The sequence below is a fragment of the Eleutherodactylus coqui genome, chromosome 3 (genome assembly GCF_035609145.1).
Source record: "Eleutherodactylus coqui strain aEleCoq1 chromosome 3, aEleCoq1.hap1, whole genome shotgun sequence".
NCBI lineage: Eukaryota > Metazoa > Chordata > Amphibia > Anura > Eleutherodactylidae > Eleutherodactylus > Eleutherodactylus coqui.
Window position 1 is genome coordinate 154,620,841 of NC_089839.1, and position 16,995 is coordinate 154,637,835.

Below are 16,995 nucleotides of genomic sequence, written 5' to 3' on the forward strand. Positions count from 1 at the left end.
TATCACCACTTCACTGCAAAATTCCTATAAAACGTAACAGTTATTGATGAACTAAATAGTAAAGCTAAAAGACGAGTACACACATACAAAGATTTCCCATCTCTATCGAGACTCCTGGAGGATTAATGCAGCTATTTTGTTCCACCACTAATAGTAATAAGAGCTCTAGTTCACACTGCAGGGGGTTAGAGCACCATGAACATACTTGCAAGTTCCCTTTAAGAAAAAATAAAATGGGAGGTACACCTGTAACATAATGCAGCAGTGGGATGTAATCCGTTTTTTTCTTTCTCTTAGTTTCTGCAGTAAACCTTCTGAAGTTAATATAGGGTGTAATATCCAACTTAAACATCCAGAAGGCGAAGTTTATCTGAATTACCCTTTTATGTGCTAGTTGTATAATCTGTTTACCATTATCACAACTTTCTTGAGAGATGCTATCTCACCAATCTTATGTGTTCTCTTCATTAATTCCATGTCATTTAGGCATTTGATGTGGTTGAAAGAAGTTTCCTCGAGTCTATAGATGATTCCTTGGCAGAAAAAGCAAGTCTCCTATCTCAGCTACCAGAGGTAAGTCTCTCATTGTGAATATAGTCAGTGTTGAAATTTAGGATTTAGAATTAGGCTGTTCACATCTATGATAACATCAGCTTTTATGTTTGTCTTTTGCCATGTACAATCACTGGCAGTTAGAGATGAGCGAATATACTCGTTTCGAGTAATTACTCGATCGAGCACCGCGATTTTCGAGTACTTCCGTACTCGGGTGAAAAGATTCGGGGGGCGCCAAGGGGCGGGGGGAGGCGTGGCGGAGCGGGGGTAGCAGCGGGGAACAGGGGGGAGCCCTCTCTCTCTCCCTCTTCCCCCTCACTCCCGCTGCAACCCCCCACTCACCCACGGCGCCCCCCGAATCTTTTCACCCGAGTACGGAAGTACTCGAAAATCGCGGCTCTCGGGTGAAAAAGGGGCGTGGCCGTGCCGGTTCGCTCATCTCTACTGGCAGTGTTTTGGTTTTTTTTTCAGCAGTTTTGCCGATACAGAACTGCTGACAGCACAGCGGAATGTAATGATACCCTTTGTAAAGTTTCTTACAGTCTACAGCACCAATAAAATCAACTTTTATTCCTTGACACACACCTCCACAAGTGCTCTTGAGGTCAGCTTCTCACTGAAGTGCGCTCTCCCTCTCTTTTAATTGAGCTTCTCCATAACTCTTGACAGTTGTGGCAGCTTTCTGGTTGGATTGACAACTGTCAATCAGAGTTGTGGAGCAGTTCAATATATAGAGCGCTTCAGGGTATTCGCAGTGATGCATGCCAAGGAATAAAAGTTGATTTTATCCGTAACATAACTATCACAAATAGTATACAATGTAATATCTATACAGACACCATACACAAAGTTTACCCTGTAAGCCGCACACTAACGCACGTTTCGCCCAAATGTTTTGTCCGGGGCTAATGACAAGTTATCATGGGCAAGTATATGTAGAAACATAACACCAATCAAAGTAAACAAACACACCTGTAAATAATCAAATATAAGATTCCTAATCCCCCAAATACCTCTGGCCTCATCGTTTCAGCGTCTCCATAAACTGGGAACGCCCATCAGTAAATCACCAGCAGCCAGACAATGCTTGCTAGTTTTCATATCTCGCGAAGATTCTATAGTCACAATTCTCGTGCAACTGTGAATGGAACATACGCATATACTAGTACCTAGAAAGTTGATAGTTACATTAACCAATGCAGCCATCATTGCCACAAGTAACTAGACGGAATAGTAAAAAGTGCTTCCTACTGAAGTGACACACGTGAACATAGGACATTTTAAAACTTGGTTGATGATTAAATAAAGTGCATACTAGTATGATGTACCAAAGCAAAAGGTACAATGAAGTGCTTATATAGAGGAGCTAAGCAAATTGATACAGTGCATTATTCGCGCAAGACCTTGCTGCCGGAGGTGCTACACAGGACTATTGAGTTCCAAGGGCTACATGGCGAACAGTCTATACAAATGGTACAGAACTAATTGCCTCATTAAGGCCGTTATTAGAGACCGTATCTAACATTTACTCTTTTATTTGCAAGAAACTCTTTCCATGTGCCACCTCGAAAATTAACCAAAACCCTAACCCTTTAATTCAAAAGCCAGAACCATCGTTATTATGAAAAAGCTTAAAATGTCTAGATATGGTTTTGAGTTTATCTACATCAGTCTCCTCCATAGCTACATTGATATCCAAAATATGTTCCCTCCTCTAACCTCCTGGATGGTCAAACCCACATAAATCATGCCATAGGGGCAAGTAACGCAATAGATGACCCCAATTGTGCTGCAGGATATTGAGCTGGTGATTTTATATTTGTAAATACCTGAAGAGTTGTCGATTTGTATTTCCATCATCAATATTGCAACACGCAGCACATCTCCTACAGCTCTATGTCGGGTCCTTGCTCCCACAGAGTCTGTGAGGTGTAGCCCCCACATTACAACTCCTCACCAGTTTAACCTGCAGATTTTCAGATCCAGGATCCATTTTCAAAATTTTTCAATACTTCTCCAAAAATTCCTCTAATTTCCTTGCATCTTGAATTATATATGGTTACTAGAGATGAGCGAGCGTACTCGGAAAAGCACTACTCGCTCGAGTAATGTGCTTTATCCGAGTATCGCTGTGCTCGTCCCTGAAGATTCGGGTGCCGCTGCGGCTGACAGGTGAGTCGCAGCGGGGAGCAGGGGAGAGCGGGCGGGAGAGAGGGAGAGAAAGATCTTACCTCCGTTCCTCCCCGCTCTCCCCTGCAGCTCCCCGCTCCGTGCCGGCACCCGAATCTTCAGGGACGAGCACAGCGATACTCGGATAAAGCAAATTACTCGAGCGAGTAGTGCTTTTCCGAGTACGCTCGCTCATCTCTAATGGTTACATATCTCACAATATCAGACTTATACAAGATCAACTTTGTGTACGGTGTCTGTATAGGTATTTCATTTTATACTACTTATGATATATATTAAACTAATTGAGGTTTTGGATACCTATGTATAGTAGACTCCCTTTAATAGCAAAGCTGACACATAATCCCAACCACAAATATTGCCTTCCCAATTTGGTGAAGGTTATCTTCATATAAAACCATGTCCTAGCCCATCTTCATTCTCGGGCATTCTCATGGCATCATGTCTAATTGCATTGAGTATTTGTGTCACAACATGTCAAGCAAACTGCTGTACAAGCATTTACAGGGGCGATTTTCCTGTATAATTTCTATTTGTTGCGAGATGCACCAAAATTGCACAGCAAAATACCCCATTCCTTTTAATAGGTGCGCTTACATGTGTAATTTTTCTCTCGCAGCGCTGTGAGAAGGAGCAATGCAAGAGAAAATTGCAGTATGTACTATTTGTAGGCAATTCTGTGAGTTTCCTATTCTACCCTATGGGAGCCAAGCAAAGCCCTTCATGCATGTGCGGTGCCGTTTTGCTCCCATAAGCAATAATGGGCGATTTTACACATGCATGAAAATTGCAAGTGTGATGCAATAAATTCTTATATTCCACATCATCCAGTCATGAGAGCACACATGGAGCAGTACCAATATTAGCCTCTCTAGTAGGGGGGGACTACAGCTTGAAGGACTTTTTGCCCAAAACTTGAACTCTACTGGAATAGAAGTCCAGTCGGTAATGTTTTGTGAAGGTGCGAATGTTAGACCAGGCAGCTGCCCTGCAGATTTGTTCCACTGAATCCTCTGCTCATTCGGCCCAAGAAGACAAGAGAGCCCTCCTAGAATGATCCCTGGAGGGGGTATTCAGCCTCTTGGATTGTCACTCTAATCCATCTAGTGAAGGAGTCCTTTGAGGACGCTTTTCCTTTATTTGGACACTGAAACTGAACCTTCCTAGTAGATTCTACAGCCTGTAAGTAGGTAAGCACTGCTTGTCCTACATCTAATTTATGGAAGTAATCTTCTCTGGCATTTTTAGAGTTCTGGCAAAATGAAGGTAGAATTATTTCTTGTTCCACGTGGAATGTGGAAACCACCTCGGAAGGAAGGATCGAGTCTGAGAATTATTCTATCATCTTATATTGAGAGGTTAACCCTTTGGCAGAAAAGAGCTTAGCTCTCACTAACCCTTCTAGCAGTTGTAATTGCTACCAAGAATATAACTTTCGGGGCTCAGTCACACGGGGACCGATGCGCCCGTGTTTCTGCAGGATAAGACCGCTGCACTGCCGGTGTGGACAACTCTCTGCACCGGCCGGCAGATAGAACACATGGCCGGCAATGGAGCCGGCCATGCAGAGAGACGTCCGCACCCGGTGCGGCCGCCTTATCGTGCGGTAACATGGGTGCATCGCCGCCTGTGTGAATGAGCCCTCGGGGTGAATAATTTTATGGACAGCGTCTCTATAGGCTCAAAGAGAGGCGTGCGCAGAGACTATTTAGAACAAGGTTGAGATCCAGGAGGGAACTGATTCTCTAATAATAGGGCCGTAACCTTTTTGTTCTTTTATGAATCTCCGGATCCATCTATGTTCTGCTAGACTGACATCAAAAAGGGCGCTAAGAGCCGAAATCTGTACTTTGAGGGTTCTAGGACCCAGCCCTTTATCTAGACCGGCTTGCAGTAAGTCTAGTATCCTAGGCAGGTTAGGGTCATGCAGATCGGACTGATCTGAGCCACTCCGGGACAAACATTTCTTCCATACTTTAGTGTATATAGTGGAAGTAATGAACTTGCGACTCTCGAAGAGGGTGGTTATATTATCTTGCTATCAAAATCCTGATCTAGGAATCTTTATTTCTCAGCATCCAGGCTGTTAGTTTTAAGATCTCAGATTGGTACTAGGGATCCGAGATATAGCTCTATGTACCCCTAAGGACATCTGGCATGTTGGGGGAGCTTTAGCGCTATGTTTTAGCTTTAGATCCATGCTGTACGCATTTATCTCCTCACTACTGATTGTGGTGCTTTCAGTATATTAGTACTACTGATACCAGTCAGTGACTAGTGTTATATATGTACTAGTCCAGATGGTTATATTGGTTTCTATGACTCGGTGTGCATAAGCCATTGTGCTGGAGTTGGAGTGAGCGCAGCTCCACAGATCCTGATACAGTTTATATACACTTAATGTATTTAGTAAGGCAGGTAATATATATGTTCAGACTCTTTGAGTCGGTATATTTATTTTCTTCTGCTGCTACAGCATATCATTTTTTTTTACTTTTTTTGGGGTGAAATTTTGTGTGATTAATAAAAGTTTAAGGGGATCTACTCAGGGTTGTTGCTCTTGGCAAATATATTGGTTTTGGTATTGATTATACTGGGACACTGCTGGACCCTGAGCCTTTTCTTTTTCTCTGTCTGGGAGGTTTGGGCATAGGATTAGAGATGAGCGAGCGTACTCGGTAAGGACAAATACTCAAGTGAGTATCGTCCTTACTGAGTACCTGCCTGCTTGCCCGCAAAGATTCAGGTGCCGGCGGGGGTGAGCGCTGTGTTGCGGGAGGGAGCGAAGGGGATAGAGAGGGAGATCTCCCCCTTCCCCACGGCATCCGAATCTTTGCGGGTGAGCAGGCAGGTACTCGGTAGGGACGATACTCCCTCGAGTATCTGTCCCTACCGAGTATTCTCGCTCATCTCTACATAGGGTCTCTGATAGAGCGTGATTCCAGTAGAGGGAACTGTTTGTCCTTAATGCTGTAATCAATATTATGGTTGCGTTGTCCTCCTGTATTTTCCACAAGACTCTGACAAGATGAGGCAACTGGGTGAAGGCATATGCTAAGTCCATGACCCACTCTTGTGAGAGGGCATCCAGACCTGCCGGATTGTCTCTGGGATTTAACGAAAAAAATCTTTGGCGATTTTGTATTGTTTGTTGCAAACAGATCTATCTGCAGTTTTCCCCATTGGTCTATGATGGAGTTGAAGACCTTGTGGTTTAGTCTCCTCTGCTGGGTCCAACTTCTGTTGGCTCAAGTAGTCCACTATTATGTTCTGGGATCCTTTCAGATGGACAGCTGAGAGGGATAACAGTTTTGTTTATAGTGCTGCGGAATAAGTTGGTGCTATACAAATAAAGATTATTATTTCTGCCCAGGAGCTTTGTAGCTGTAGATGTCTGGTGCCCCCCTAGTGGTGAGTAAGGACATTGCAGTTATATTGTCCAAGAAGAGTTTGACATGTCTTCCTTTAACTCAAATAAGGGAGATGGAATAAATCCTCCCTTATTTGCATATTACCCAGAGGAGCGTGCGTGGCCATTTGAGTCTCCTCACTTAGTTTATAGTTTATAGTTGCTCTCCTTAAGGAGAAAAGAGCGTTTCTGATTCCTTTAACTCCTCATCCGAGAATGCTTCCTGTAGTGCCATTAATTTTCTGAAATTTGAGAATTGGGAACTAACATTAGATCCCCAGAAGCCCTGAAAAATCTGACCTGCTGCTTGCACACCCCAGCCTGACCGGCTTGCATCTGTTGTTACTGATACAAAGCGGAAAGGGACCGCTGTAACTCCTTATTAAGATTAGAAGAGGACACCCACTAGATTAGGAATCTCTTTATGTAATGAGGATGGATTTCTAATTTATGGAGGATGGATTTCTATTCCATATTGACAAAATACATTTCTGTAACAGTCTGAAATGGAACTGGGCCCAGGGAACGATTGAGATACATGATGTCATCTCCCCCAAGATCCTCATTTCAGCTCTCAGTGACACCTTTTATCTATGTCTGAAGTTGGATATAGACTGGATAATACCCTCCTCCCTAGACTGAGGGAAGAAAGAAAAACCTGACTCTGAATCATGGAGGACACCCTAGAACACTTCCTGGGTGCCTGCAATGAGGCTGGACTTCTGAGAGCTAATCCATCTCAAATTAGAGAGAAGGCTTATTGTCTGATTCTGTCCGTGATCCCCAGAGTGTTAGCTATGACCAGGAAATCATCAAGATATGGGATTACGATAAACACCCTGGAAGCCGTGGAAATGCCAAAGGGTAAACAAACAAATTAAAATCTGAGTTATTTCTGATATTTTTGGTCTATGGGGATGTGCTAGTATGCATCCTTAAGATCAGTGGTACACAGGGCATAATTTTTATTGATTAATGGAAATGTCTCTGTCTGTAAATGTACGGTAGGTGATATATTTCTTGAGCACTTTCATATTGATGATAGTTCTTAACTAGAGTTGAGCGAACGTACTCTGCCGAGCTTGATGCTCGTTCGAGTATTAGCGTAATCGATGGTGCTCGTTACTCGAACGAGCATCAAGGTGTGTTCGACCCCGCCCCAGTTTTTGGCTCCTCCCTGCTGTGACATGCCTGTTTTGACCCCTCCCCTCAGCGACACAGCGTGCGTCATTGGCAAATTTTTGGTCGCGCAAGAAGGGGAGAGAGAGAGAAAGAAAAAAAGCTCGGGACCCGGCGTCCCACATACAAAAATACTTGAGTCTCCCATTGTACTCAATGGGGTTCGTTACTCGAGTAGAGCCCTCGAATTTTACGAAAAGCTGGACTCGAATAACACGGATCCGAGCATTTGAGTGTTCGCTAATCTCTATTCTTAACCCCTTAAGGACATGGCCTATTTTGGGCTTAAGAACGCAACGATTTTTGGCGGATTTTCATCTCCATTTTTCAAAAGTCATAACTTTTTTACTTTTCTGTCGACGCGGCCATATAAGGGTTTGTTTTTTGCATGGTGAACTGTAGTTTTTGATGGTGTCATTATTGGGTACATAGACTATATTGTAAACTTTTATTATTTTTTTTTTTATGATAACGGAGAGAAAACGCATCAATTCTGCCATAGATTTTTTTTTTTTTTTTTACAGCGTTAGTCATGCAGCATAAATTATACAATACATTTTTTCTGCTGGCCGGTACAGTTACAATGATACCAAAACTCTTCTTTTTTTTTTTTTCACTTTTCTGCAATAAAAACCCTTTTTTTGGAAATCTTTTTTTTTTTTCTAAATCACTGCATTCAAAGTCCTGTAACCTTTTTATTTTTCTATGTACGGAGCTCTGTGAGGGCTTATTTTTTGCGAGACGAGCTGTAGTTTTTATTGGTACCGTTTTAGGGAATATATGGCTTTTTTGATCACTTTTATTGCAATTTTTGGGAGGCAAAATGCTAAAAATTAGCATTTTTCCTCTGTTTTTTAGTGTTTTGTTTTTTTAAGCTTCTTGCTGTGCAGAATAAAAAGCTTATTCAACTTATTGTACACGTCACTCCGGACGCGTCGATACCAAATATGTGCCATTTTAAATTTTTTTACCTTTTTTTATGCTAATATGAGAAAAAGCATAAAGTGTTTTCTTTTACATTTTCTTTTTAAATTTTTTTTTTTGTACATTTTTATTATCTTTTTCTTTACACCATCTATGCCCCTCTGGGGGACTTAAAGCACAGCACTGATGATCGCTGTGATAAGGCATGGCAGGACTTCTGTCCTGCCATGCCTTATCGCTTATACAGCGATCACAGGCTCTGGCAACACAGGACGCCGGTATATGGCATCCTGTTGCCATGGCAACCAGCCAGGCTCTCTGCGATTATATCGCAAGAGCCCGGCAACTTCACAGAGGGAGCGTGCTTGCACTTCCTTCTCAACCAAACTCCTACTATCATTTATGAAGGCAGCCTTTTCTTCTTTTACTATTTTAGCTGTGCACTCTGTCTTTGTAATTGTCCCCCAACATTTTTTTTTACACATAAAGCACATTTTCTTGCCTTCCTCTTGACCTTAGGCTTAGTCCTCTGAGATTCATTATCACCCTGTAAATGACAATAAACTCTTATATTACCATATGACATGTTTGTCCAGAAGTATCACTCACGGTTTGCTGGGTTTCCACCTCTCCTTTACGACCTACTGTGGCACTGCTGAAGTAAGTTAAGCCCTTACTGGTAATCCTTTTCAGGCTAAGAGGAGTTCACCACCAACTCCCCAGCACTAGGGGTTTTTAAAACTGGCACTGTAGCTGAAAATGCTACTTCTGAGGAAGCGTAATGACATCAGTACCTGGTGAATCTCCTTGCTCTGAAGCGCACACTACGCCATAGTGTATGCCCACGCTGGAGCGTACACTCACTTTGGCCTTCGTGCGTGGTAATATCTGCTTATATGAGTGCCCATAGCCATTCTTCTCCGGTCGCCTACCACTTGGACATCTACAGGAGCGGGCAAAGGCTAAGGGACCGCAGAGGGTTTTAGCCTACATAGTCTGGGGAGGAAGGAGAGCCATAAGCCTGATCAAGCCCGGTGTACCTTGTCCACACCGATAGAAGTTTCCTGTCTCTATTCGGTGTAGGGAGAGGAAGAACACTGGTGGTAGGTCGGGGTGCTTTTAAACTCCCTTTTCCTGTCCCTAGAAAGGTTAGAGGGCAACCTCCATTCTTGCTGTCATAACTGAACAATGTGGAAATAAAAGATTATGACCTTCATAAGTTCTTTTCTGCTTGTTCTGAGGAACATGATGGATATTAGATTTCCATTACATTATTTTAGATCTTTTTCGTTACAAGTTTTTAAAAATGTGGTTTAGCACCAATCCATCATATCCAGCTCTATTTAGAAATCTAGGTGCAAGGAAAGAAGAAGCTATTGTATTTATTCTGATTTTGAGCTCAGTCTCACGAAGATAGTCCCTGTCTATATGACCTTCAGGTCTGTCTTGTGATCCTCTTGCAAGACTTAAGCCCCACACAAGACTTTTGCCCGACACTCGTCCCCACATACTAGCTCCTATCCGTTGCACAGGAGCGAGTATCGTTGGCTTCAAGCGGGGCATCTGGAGGAGATTTCTCCCCCCGCTCCTCTCTATGCACTTAACACAGCGGCTTTTCAGTACTGAATGGCTGCTAATTACACTGAACGATGATCGTTCAGGATTTTATGCAGCCTATACGTTGAGCGACGATCCTGAACGATGATCGTTCAGTGTAAACAGCAGCCATTCAGTACTGAACGGCCGCTATGTTAAGTGAATAGAGGGGGGGGGGGGGAGTTAGGAGAGAAATCTCCAGCCGTTCCGGCCCCCTGCTGGCCACTCTGTCAGAGAGTCAATGATACTCGCTCCTGTGCAACAGCACGGGAGCAAGTATGTGCGGGGACAAGTGTTGCGCATCGTTTGCCCAACATTCGTCCCGTGTAAATGGGACTTTAATGTCCATTTTACCAGATTTCTCCTCTGACTTCCTGCCTTTTAGATTGTAGCTACATTCTGAGCTGCTTTTGACATTTCTCCACTCTTAAAGAGTGTTACTGACAATAAAATGAGATTAGGGACTTGGTATTTATACAGTTTTATTTTAGATTCTATACAGTGGCTCCAACACTTCGCTACAGTCATGACTTTATGAAATATTAGAGCCGAGTCTCTGAAATGGTGAATCCCCCATAAAGTGTAAGTCACTACATTATACGGTAATCGCTGACTACACTCAAACTATGTGGTGCCAACGAGCAGCATTATCCAGAATCTTGCTTCTGTGCTGAGATAGGACTACTTAAAGTTACAGATCTGAAGAGACAATCTGATGACGTTTGCCGTTCTCATTTTTGCCAGATGTAAGTCATGATATCTCATCGTAGGTATGTAGAGTATTAATATTTATAATATAAAGGAAACTGCTTTATCCGATAAGAAAGCTCCTGCACCGCATCCGTTTCATCATCTCATCCTGCTTTTCCTTTTGTGTTTGCTGTAGGGTGCAGTGCTTCAGCAGCTCCCCAGCCAATACCAGAAGATCGTAGAGCGACTCAACACCCTCGAGAAGGAGATTTATGGAGGCGCGATGGTTATTGTAGTTCTAATAGTCAACAACAAACTTTACGTTGCTAATGTTGGTATGTACAGAAACTCCATTATTAAAGTATTGCAGTTTTTTAGAAAAGGGCAGGCACACTTCTGTAAATGTTGTTTAGGCTGCCTGTCCACGGCTGAGGCGGAATATCGCTTGTGATATTCTGCCGAGGGGGAGCAGGCGGAGAATTGATAGGTCTCTGCGGTGAGCCTATCTAATAGATAGGCTCACCGTGGAAAATTGCGGCATGCTGCGATTTGAATCCCACGACCAGAGAATCACTATGATTCTCCGCTCGTGGATGTCGGGCTGCGCTTTCCATAGTTCTCCTATGGAAAGCATTCACTGTGTTACCTGCAGCCAGATTATCGCCATGGATAACGCAATGACAGCTCACCCGTGGACAGGAGGCCTTAGGCACTCAGAATGGAAACTAAAGTTTGTACGGCACTGTGATTGCTGTATCGTGTTTGCTTGCTTGTTTGTTAGTTTTTTTTGAAGTTCTTAAAACTTCAATTTCTTCACTTTTTGGTTATGGATTTTTTTCCATTACCACCTTAATTTACATTGGAAACGAGGACTACATAGTATTTTAACACCTTTACCCCTTAACGACCAGCCCATAGTGTTTTTACGTCCTGCCCAAGTGGGCTTTATTCTCTGAGGACGTAAAAACGTGTCCTGCAGAGAATAAAGCCCCTCAGGCTCTGGACGTGACAGCTCCATGCTGTCGGTGCCCGCAGGTAGCCGACAGCGTGGAGCTGTCATCCCGGGCTGCAGGGACACCCCCCCCCCCCCCCCCCCGATCGGCTATCCAATAGCGCCGATCGCATAAAAGTTTTTAAAAAGTTGAAAAGAAAGTTAAAGATTCAGCTGCCCTGATGGATTGGATCCATCAGGGCATCTGAAATTACTCACCCCTGTCCGCCGCACTGCTCCCTGCTCTCCTGATGCTCCGGGACCCGAAGCCAGCCTTCTGCGCATGCGCACCAGTGGCATTACGTCAGCCACATGCACAGAAGGCCCGGAGCCGCGGGAGATTTAAAATCTCCTGGCTCCCGGCTCCTGTAGGTAGCCGGGAGGCAGGAGATGTCAGCGAGGACCGCGGTGAGCGGTCCCCGGTACCGTGATCGCCGTTATCCAATGGAAAACGGTGATCGCGGAAAAGTGAAAAAAAGTTTTCAAAAAGCAAAGTTTCACCTCCCCTCATGGATCAGATCCATGAGGGGAGGTGAAAATACTCACCTCGGTCCTCCCCGATGTCCCGCTGTCTCGGGACCCGAAGTCCCCTTCTGCGCATGCGCGCCCGATAATTGACGTCGGGCGCGTGCACAGAGGGGCTCGAGCCCCGGGAAATTCAAAATCCCTCTGCTCCTGGCTGCCATGTGTAGCCAGAAGCAGAGGGATGTCACCCAGCATGTGATCATTGTTATCCAATGGATAACAGTGATCATGTAAAGTAAAAAAGTAAAAAAAAAAAAAAAAAAAGTTAAAAAAGCTTACGTTTCATCTCCCCTCATGGATCATATCCGTGAGGGAGGATGAAAGTACGTACATAAGGCCCCCGGATTTATCCGCGGACCTTACCCCAGCTTCTGCGCACACGCCTGTTGCCAAAATGGCGGACGCATGCGCAAAAGCTGTGGATTGCCAGGATAATTTAAATTCTCCCTGCTCCTGGCTACAAAATGTAGCCAAGAGCCTGGAGATTTCACGAAGGGCTGCGGTGAGCGGTTCCTGATCACGTGTTCGGCGTTATCCAATAATGGCGATCACGTAAAAGTTTTTAAAAAAAATTGAAGTTTCATCTCCCCTCACTGATGCGATCGGTGAGAGGAGACGAAACTTTTTACCGGAGGCCTCCGTATTTGAACCCCGACGCGATCCTCCTTCGTGAACCTTCTCGAATTCTGCACATGCGATTGCCGGCAAAAAGCCGGACAAATGCTCAGGAATCGGGGATCCCAGGAAACTTAAAATCTCCTTGCTCTCAGCGACCAACGGTCGCCGAGAGCCTGGAGCAGTGACGGGTGGCCTCGTTGAGCGGTCCCCGGTCATGTAATAAAAAGGTAGCGCTCTAACATAGGTCGGTCTCACATGACTGGATAGGAATTACGGATTCTGCATGCGTCTGATCCGCGCTAATACGCAGATCAATCGCATTGGATTACACAATTCCGCTCACATTAGTGGGTTGGAATTGCGTAATCCACTCGCAGAAAAGAGAACGAAGCAGGTTCTGTTTTACTGCGGATATCCGCAGCATAGAGCCTATTGTGCTCCGTGGTCGCGGATATACCCGCTGGCCATACACAACTACGTTGTGTACGGGCTGCGGGTACCCGCGTCATCGGTAAGTGACGGTGCGGGAAATACAAACAAAAAAAGGTGTACTGCGAATGACCGCAGTTATGCGCAGTACATTACGCGGCCGTACGCAGGGTCACAGCCGGGCTCACAGATGGGATCCGCTGCAGGCCTCCACAAGCGGATTCCACCTACGGGTGTGTGAGCCCGGCGTTATTCAGACCGCTACCTGTAATACGTATTTTACAAGGAGCCACGGGAACGCTCGCCTTCCTGCAGTTCCAGGAGCAGCTTGTTGAGCGCCTTCTGTGTAAGACCGCCGCACCTCCGCAAGCTTACAAAGACTCATGGAACGCCACTTTTTACACCCCATACCCGCCACTGAGGTCAAGAAATGACCCCCAAAAAGCATGATGGGGGGATACCCGGTTTTATGGCCTCATGGGCCCATTCCAACCAGCCTCCGTAATTACCCCTGTCTTCGGAAATACCACACACTTCACATTATTACTTTTATCTAAGATTTGCGAACGCCGAAAAGGGCGCGGAGTGTGTGTGCGGGGGGGGGGGGGGGGGGGTTTAGGGAGTCAATTTTTATTCCGTACAAATAAGCAATGGGGCCTGGAATTTATTCAGTTGTGCCCTGAAATCCAACGGGTGTTCCCTCCTTTATAGGCCTTGCCATGGGTCCTGTAAGTAAATAAGGGCCACAATGGGTATGTTTCTGAACACGGGACAAACGGGGGTATCCATTTTGGGGTGAACGTCTTCATTCCTATGTACACTGTCCAAAAAAACGTTTTTTAAATTTAAAAAATTGCCCAAAAAATTAAAAATCTTAACTTTCTCGTCCGTATCATTGGGGGACCCAGCCAGACCATGGGATATAGCCACTGCCACTAGGAGGCGACACTAAGCAAAAGTGTTAGCTCCTCCCACCAGGCTATATCACCCCTGCAGGCACTCAGCTAATTAGTTTTTAGCTTAGTGTATAGCAAGTAGGCAGGCATGTCAGGTCCAGGAGGACTTTATGGCGGGCATACGGGGAGTCGGGGCTTTTCCCTGGCTTTCCTGTACTCCCGGGGAGGGCGCAGGCAGATGGTGTCTCCACCACTCTGCGGCGCCCTACCCAGCGAAGAAAAGGTGGCACGACCCTGCCTATGTGCATTGGCGTCGTTGGCCCGCCAGCAATAGGGTTCCCCCCTCTGGAGCAGCGCCCCTCTTTGACGGCGAGCGCAGGGGGGAACACTGCTGGAGCGCAGATGGAGAGAAGGGAGCGTATCCGGGAGAAGGGAACGGAACTTCAAGCCTCCCTCCAAGTCTGCGGTCGGCTGCCAGGAACCCCTTCAGAGGACCCCAACCACCTTGGAAGGTCCTGGGGAAAGGAGTTCAGGTGCATTTACTCCTTCTCTTTACCTATCTCCCCCTCTCTCCTCTGCCTAATTCAGTGCATATGGGATTATGTCCTTCCCCCCTCCCCCCTCCCCCCTCCCCCCTCCCCCCTCCCCCTCCCCCCCTCCCCCTCAGCAGCACCCATCGGTCAGCAGCACCCATCGGTCAGCAGCACCCATCGGTCAGCAGCACCAGTCTCCAGCGGCGGCAGCTTCCAGCGCCTTTACCACAGAGAAGGCCGCCAGGTCCCAGAAGCTCCAGCTGGGCCAGGACAACCGCAGGACGGAGTAAGCCCTGCCAAGGCAGCTCTCCCCTGTGTTTGCTAACCCCTGCGGGTACTCGCTCTCGGCAGTACACGGAGACACCCTACCCCTATTCCCACCACTCCCTTGCGGTTATCTGTAGGTGTGGATTGCTTCATGTCTGACCCTAGACCAGAGGGTTCCAGTCAGGCTATGGGGAGGGCGAAATACTATGTGTGCACGTTATGCAACGCTAAGTTCCCAAGCGGTCAGGCGGAGCTCCGCTGTGTAGCCTGTAACCCAGTGCGATCTGCTCCAGGGACCCCGGTGCCCCCCGCCGCCCCTGTAGAGCAGGTAACCGAGCCTGAATGGGCTAGATCACTGGCCGCTGCAGTGTCAGGACTAGCCAGATCGTCGGCCGCAATATTGCGCCGATTAGAATCCGATTCAGAGGTGTCTTCCCCGGAGCGTTTTCAGGGAGGGTCGCGCAAAAGGCGGAGATCCCGCAGCTCTGAAGGGGTTTCTCACAGGTCTTGTCGGTACAGAAGGTCATCCAGATCTTCTAGGTCTCAACAATCTAGAGAGTCTTTTCATGCTCCTCTTGGTTCCAGGGAAGCATCCCGGACGTATCATAGGTCCAGGGAAGCTTCTAAGCGGTCTCTGCATACAGGGAGGGCGGCTAGATCAGATCCCTCACTGGCCTCATGCTCCTCAACTCTTCAAGCTGCAGACCAAGATCAGCCTCCGCACGGTTTTTCGGGGGGTAGTAGCGGTCTGGAGGAGGAGGAAGCGTCTGCAGTGTCATCACTGTCAGACAAGAGATTGTTTTGCCCAAGACTCGCTCCAAGGCACCTACTCCCGTCCTTGCGCCCGTATCAGTTTGAGGGTCTTTCCCCACCCGCTATTTACAGGGTGGGGGGCAGGCTCTTGGGGTTCCAGAATGTATGGTTAGCCCGCGTGACCGACGCCTGGGTACAGGAGGTCGTCTCACGAGGGTATGCCATCGAATTTGCAACATTGCCACGGGAGCATTTTATCAGATCCAGGATACCGAAGGACCCAGGAAAGGCAACACAGCTGCTCCAGGCAATAAAACAACTGTTGGCGCAGGGAGTAGTGGTGCCGGTGCCGGGGTGTCAGCACGGAAGGGGTTTTTATTCGAATCTCTTCATAGTTCCCAAGAAGGATGGCAGAGTCAGACCGGTCCTCGACTTACGAAGGCTAAATCATTACATCAAAGCAAGACATTTCAGGATGGAGTCCCTCAAGTCGGTAATAGCGTCTATGGAACCGGGGGAGTTCCTGGCGTCAGTGGATATCAGGGACGCGTACCTGCATATTCCAATTCGCGACTCTCACCAGCAGTTTTTACGCTTCGAGGTCCAGGGGAGCCATTACCAATTTGTAGCGCTGCCATTCGGGCTCTCGACAGCCCCTAGAGTCTTTACAAAGGTGCTGGCAGCGGTAATGGCACTACTCCATACAAGGGGGGTGATAGCCATCCCTTACCTGGACGACATACTGGTGAAGGCTCCAGACCAGGAAGGCAATCTAGAGAGCCTGAGAATCACACTTCAGACTTTTTGGAGGAATTCGGTTGGGTCATAAACCACGAGAAATCATGTCTACTACCAACCCAACAGTTGGAATTTCTGGGGATGGTGTTCAACACCAAGAAGCACCAGATTCGCCTGCCGCAAGCGAAAGCAGTAACACTGGTCAACAAGGTGCGCCCGCTACTTCAGGGGAGGCAAACGACCATCAGGTATTGCATGAGCGTACTGGGCATGATGGTAGCCTCCTTCGAGGCCATACCATTCGCACAGTTTCATTCCAGGGAGTTCCAGCATTTCATTCTGGCACACTGGAACAGGTCGCAGTGGACGTTAGACCAGCGAATCTCCATAACACCAAAGGTTCGCCTTGCCCTGAGATGGTGGACGAGTCTCCGGAGAATCCAAGGTGGTCGGTCACTGTTTCCAGGACAGTGGAGGATACTGACCACAGACGCCAGTTGTTACGGCTGGGGCGGAACTTTGGAGGGACACTCCACCCAGGGGAGGTGGTCACAGGACGAGGCAAGGCTACCGATAAACGTCCTGGAGCTGCGAGCCATACGGCGAGCACTGCAGTTTTTCCATCCACAGCTTAACAGAAAGGATGTGAAAGTCCAGACAGATAATGCCACGGCAGTGGCATACATCAACCACCAGGGAGGC

The 16,995-nt window shown here is 46.7% G+C and overlaps 1 protein-coding gene across 1 annotated transcript in view; it reads left to right on the top strand.

The window, feature by feature from the left end:
• Positions 1 to 16,995, top strand: part of TAB1 (TGF-beta activated kinase 1 (MAP3K7) binding protein 1) — a 62,093-nt gene that overhangs the window by 6,794 nt on the left and 38,304 nt on the right. Inside the window, exons 4-5 of the mRNA XM_066596392.1 lie at positions 487 to 573; positions 10,740 to 10,878. Of these exons, the coding sequence (XP_066452489.1) occupies positions 487 to 573; positions 10,740 to 10,878 (226 nt within the window). The remainder of the gene's footprint in view (positions 1 to 486; positions 574 to 10,739; positions 10,879 to 16,995) is intronic.